At 43.6% G+C, this 5,761-nt stretch overlaps 2 protein-coding genes across 5 annotated transcripts in view; both read left to right on the top strand.

Annotated features, from left to right (window-relative positions):
* On the top strand, positions 1 to 3,525 carry LOC112081120 (transmembrane channel-like protein 7). The gene is made up of 5 exons (XM_070444608.1): positions 1 to 30; positions 287 to 384; positions 453 to 636; positions 3,050 to 3,178; positions 3,476 to 3,525. The coding sequence occupies exons 1-4, from the start codon at positions 1 to 3 to the stop codon at positions 3,128 to 3,130; spliced, it is 393 nt and encodes a 130-aa protein (XP_070300709.1). The 3' UTR covers positions 3,131 to 3,178; positions 3,476 to 3,525.
* tmco4 (transmembrane and coiled-coil domains 4) overlaps positions 1 to 5,761 on the top strand; it is a 96,818-nt gene that overhangs the window by 40,772 nt on the left and 50,285 nt on the right. The window lies entirely within an intron of this gene.

The raw sequence follows: 5,761 nt of genomic DNA, 5'->3' as shown, positions 1-5,761 counted from the left end.
ATGCCAAGAGTGTGCAAAGCTGTCATCAAGGCAAAGGGTGGCTACCTTGAAGAAACTCAAATATAAAATATATTTAGATTTGTTTAACACTTTTTTGGTTACTACATGATTCCATATGTGTTATTTCATAGTTTTGATGYCTTCACTATTATTCTACAATGTAGAAAATAGTAAAAATAAAGAAAATCTCTCGAATGAGTAGGTGTGTCCAAACTTTTGACTGGTACTGTACATATTAATATTGGACGTTACTATGATCTCATATAATTCCTGCCTCTGCCTATAGTGTTGGGAGTCTCGCGTGGGCCAGGAGATGTACAAACTCATGATCTTCGATTTCATCATCATCGGTGCCGTCACTGTCTTTGTGGAGTTCCCTAGGAAGTAAGTCATCTTTTCTCTTCTCTCCTCTTCTCTCCTCTCCTCTTCTGACGGTTCTCTCCCTCCCCTAGACTCATAGTGGACTACTGTGACTGCGGCCTGGCCAAGTGGTGGGGCCAGCAGGAGTTTGCCATCCCCCAGAACGTCCTGGAGATTGTGTACGGCCAGACCATCTGCTGGATCGGGACGTTCTACTGCCCCCTGCTGCCCGCCATCTGCACCATCAAGTACTTCATCATCTTCTACATCAAAAAGGTAACATACCATAGAAATAGAAATACTAGACCGTATCAATGTACTGTGATAGGTAGGCCGRTGGCCATAATTGTAGTTCTATATAATACAGTACAGTAAAAGCATCAGGAAGGTACAGAAACTAAAACAGGAAGCAGCCGTGCTCAGGTCTGTTCAACGCTGGTCCGACCAATCGGATTCCACGCTTCAAGATTGCTTCGATCACGTGGACTGGGATATGTTCCACATAGCGTCGAACAACAGCATTGATGAATACGCTGATTCGGTGAGCGAGTTTATTAGCAAGTGCATCGGTGATGTTGTACCCACAGCGTCTATTAAAACAATTAAAACCCCAACCAGAAATTGTGATTGATGGCAGCATTCGGCAAAACTGAAAGCGCGAACCACTGCTTTAATCAGGGCAAGGTGACCGGACAAGCATGACCGAATACAAACGTGGTAGCTATTCCTCCGCAAGGCAATCAAAACAGCTAAGCGTCAGTATAGAGACGAAAGTAGAGTCGCAATTCAACGGCTCAGACACGAGAGGTATGTGGCAGGTCTACAGTCATACGGACTACAAAAGAAAAACCTGACCGTGCGGACCACGATGTGGCCTCGACAAACTAAAACAACCTTCTTTTGCTCGCTTTGTAGGACAATACAGTCCACTGACACGGCCTGCTACCAAAACGCTGCGGGTCTCCTTCACTGCAGCCAAAGTGAGTAAAAATTAAGAATGTTAACCTCGCAAGGCTGGCAGGCCAGACGGCATCCCAGCCAGGTCCTCAGAGCATGCGCAGACCAGCTGGTTGGTGTGTTTTACGGACATATTCAATCAATCTTATCCCAGTCTGCTGTTCCACATGCTTCAAGAGGGCCACCTTTGTTCCTGTTCCAAGAAAGCTAAGGTTAATGAGCTAAATGACTACGCCCCGTAGCACTCACTTCCATCATCATGAAGTGCTTTGAGAGACTAGTCAAGGACCCATATGCTCACCCTACCTGACACCTAGAACCCACTCCAATTTGCTTACTGCCCCAATAGGTCCACAGACGACGCAATCACACTGCCCTAACGCCATCTGGACAAGAGGATATCCTATGTAAGAATGCTATTCTCGACTACAGCTCAGCATTTACACATAGTACCTCAAACTCGTATTAAGCTCGTGACCCTGGGTCTCGACCCCGCCCTGTGCAACTGGGTCCTGGACTTCCTGATGGGCCGCCCAGGTGGTGAGGGTAGGTAAAACATCTCCACCCCGCTGAACCTCAACTGGGGCCCACAAGGGTGCGTGCTCAGCCCTCTCCTGTACTTTTTTGGCTTGTCAAAGAAACACTCACAAATCTTTACAGATGCACAATCGAGAGCATCCTGCCGGGCTGTATCACGCCTGGTACGGCAACTGTCCAGCCACAACCGTAAGGCTCTCCAGAGGGTAGTGAGGTCTGCACAACGCATCACGGGGGCAAACTACCTGCCTCCAGGACACCTACACCACCCGATGTAGGAAGGCCAAAAGATCATCAAGGACAACAACAAACCCGAACCACTGCCTGTTCACCCGCTATATCCAGAAGGCGAGGTCAGTACAGGTGCATAAGCAGGGACCGAGAGACTGAAAAACAGCTTCTATCTCAAGGCCATCAGACTGTTAAACAGCCATCACTAACATTGAGTGGCTGCTGCCAACATACTGACTCAACTCTAGCCACTTTAATAATGGAAAAATTGATGTAATAAATGTATCACTAGCCACTTTAAACAATGCCACTTTATATAATGTTTACATACCCTACATTATTCATCTCATATGTATAACTGTACTCTATACCATCTACTGCATCTTGCCATCTTGATGTAATAAATGTATCACTAGCCACCTTAAACAATGCCACTTCATATAATGTTTAATACCCTACATTACTCATTCATATGTTATATACTGTACTCTATGCCATCTACTGCATCTTGCCTGTGCCGTTCGGCCATCACTCATTCATATATTTTTATGTACATGTATAAGGTAGTTGTTGTGAAATTGTTAGGTTAGATTACTTGTTAGATATTACTGCATGGTGCGAACTAGAAGCACAGCATTTCGCTACACTCGCATTAACATCTGCTAACCATGTGTATGTGACAAATAAAATTTGATTTGATATGAATGACTGTTTTTGGTTGTAGCGTATGGTTTAAGCTGGGTCTAAACCTCGGGTTACATACTATAGGTAACTGATTGAGTTGAGCGATACTGTACCACATAGGTAATAGTGTAGGTCAGATATTTCCTTATCCTAATTGCTTCAGCCATTGATAGAGAAAATGAATATCCCATACCTGTGCGTATTATGTTGACTGAAATGACTGAAAGGGAATTCTCACCCACAAATATGTTGATTAATGTATGTATTGTCTACCCTGCAGGTGACTCTGGTGAATAACTGCGCCCGGCACCGCCGTTCCGAGCCTCCAGCTCCAACTTCTTCTTCCTGGCTGTGCTGCTGATTGGCCTGGCACTGGCCTGTATACCTGTGTCACCATTGGCATTGCACAGTGAGTACATGGCTGCAGTTAGCCTAGCATGCATGCATCTTTATTTCCATAGATAACCATCAATATGGCTAATTGCACTGAAACTCACCATGCACACTCTCATACCCTTTTCATACTGCTGAGCTAACTGAGCCTAGCTTAGCTGTACTGCTGTACTGTTGCTGAAACTGGACTGGAAAGGAAAATATTGAGTCAGCACAGTACAGTTTTGCTTGGCACCAAATGTGAAAATAGTATCAATCTGCTCCTAGATCAGTTGTTGGGGACATAACTTACCCTCCCGTTTCTCCTTATCAGGATCAGTCGTTCCCAGGCCTGTGGTCCCTTCGTTAACTACACCACATCCTGGGAGGTGCTCCCCCGGACGGTGTCCAGCTGCCTGCAGGAGCACGCACGTTCCTCCTGGCCATCTCCTCTGAGGCCTTCGCGTCTCCCTCTTTGTCATCACATGGTACGGGTTCCGGCCAATGATATCACTCCTGTCTACGGTTCATTGTCATTTGATATCCAGGCCGATAGATTGTGGTTTCAGCCATCAATCAATCAAATATATTTATAAAACCCTCTTTTCATCACCACGTCACAAAGGGCTATCAAAATTCTGCTTTGTTAACCGTTATCTTTCTCCCTCAGCCTGGCCATGTTTTATGTCATTGCTCTAGCTGGAGCGCACAAGCGAGTGATCAACAACTGAGGGAACAGCTAGTCATGGTGAGTAGCTACAGTAACCAGTCTACATGGCTGCACAACTCTATACTGTACAGTAGCTTCATAGGAGTTAGCTGTAGGGCAGGATTATTTTCCTGACCAGAAAAAATCTAGGTCCTAGTTATCTGGTATAACGTTGTTATAGGGTTAATTTAGGCACTACCCTCCTCTTCTCCCTGTTCGGCCAGGACGGGCGAGCAAGCGTTTCCTGATCCAGAAGCTGTGTCAGGCCAGAGGACCTGTGCTATTAGATCCACAGGTTCGGGATTCCAGTCCCACTCCTCAGACAGAGTCAGCCCAGCTACCGCTCCAACTCTGGGGTCTCCTGGTCCAGCCACCCCCAGACTCTGCTACTCATGTCTGAATTGCTAGGATTAGGACCTTGAGTTTTACCTGACCAAAGAACTCAGGGCTCTTGATATTACTTGTAACTGGCTGTCTAAACACTATTACTTGCAGACACTATAGAGCTGGCTACCAGAATATATTAAGTCTAGACCTGGACTAAATGCATGCTCAATGGAGAATCTCCATTAAAATAGCTTTTTAGTCCAGGACCAGGCTCGATCTGTGTCCAGGAAACCAGCCCTACCACTGGCAGACATAGATTTGAGGAACATGCAACTGGAGGATTAGCTTTGCCTATCAAGGCTCTTTGGTTTTGATCCAACACATGTGGAGATCTGTGAATGTTAAACGTTTAACAGCACTGTTTTACAATATTGGACAATAGTTTGAACTCAAAGCTGGCAAAATAGCTATTTACTGCCTTTTGTGGAGAATATCTTGTCCTTTTTGTTGTTTACTATATGTAGCCTACCATAAACATTACTATATGTGATGTCATGATGATAATTCTGACTATTACCTTTTTCCTTCCAAGAAGGACTCTTATTATGCAATAACCACTATAACGCTTTGAATTGCCCTTCTGAGTAAGTAATTTAAAAAAAAATCAAAGCTGATCCCATATTGTTCCACTTGAATGCCTAGAAACACTAAACATTCTTCTTGCACTTTAAATGTGACCTTTCTTGTTTATCTTTAAAGGTATACTGTATTAATTGTGTAAACATATTCTTGTTTATAATCTCTTGTTTACTATTTCTATTACTACTATTTTTCTCCCTCTAAGTATGAACTTTTAATGACCAGACAAGCTGCATGGGATTTAACATTTCAAAATGTATTTGAGATCTACTGTCCCAACTTCCGCTACATACCAAACTGAACTAATAATTTTTTTTTACTGTACTCTGTTCCACTGCCAGTGCTCCATAAAGGGGAGGCGTTGTTTTATCCATTGCAAACCTTTGTTTATGAGTGAACTGTTACATTTGAATAACTAGTAAGATGTCATTTTGGCAAAAGTTGTATAATTCCAAAATCTGTGTTTTATTCATTGTTATAAACTGGGTGGTTCAAGCCCTGAATGCTGATTGGCTGACAGTTTGACAAACCATGTATTTTTACTGCTCTAATTACTTTGGTAAACCGTTTATAATGGCAATAAGGTACCTCAGGGTGTTGTGGTATATGGCCAACTCTGCTTTGCGTCGTGCTTAAGAACAGCCTTAACCGTGGTATATTGGCCATATACCTCACCCCCTCGGGCCTTATTGCTTATCGAATTGTGACTGGAAAAGGAAAATAAATAATGCAAGTATTTAAAACGTATGTTATTTCTTGTCATACTTTGTGTGAATTAACTTGTTTAATTTGTTCAGTAGGGAAACCCAAAATACAAGATTCTGTTCATATTTGAATAGGCACCCAACATTTTCAAAAGTACATACTTAATCTATGTCCCCTCCGCACCAGCAGGTTCGACACCTCCAGAATAGCTAGCTACTGCTCCTTCAACAGCGCAGCGTA

The sequence above is a fragment of the Salvelinus sp. IW2-2015 genome, linkage group LG7 (assembly GCF_002910315.2).
Source record: "Salvelinus sp. IW2-2015 linkage group LG7, ASM291031v2, whole genome shotgun sequence".
Classification (NCBI taxonomy): Eukaryota; Metazoa; Chordata; class Actinopteri; order Salmoniformes; family Salmonidae; genus Salvelinus; species Salvelinus sp. IW2-2015.
Note: the sequence above shows the minus strand (reverse complement) of the source record. Positions and strands in the feature narration are given on the sequence as shown.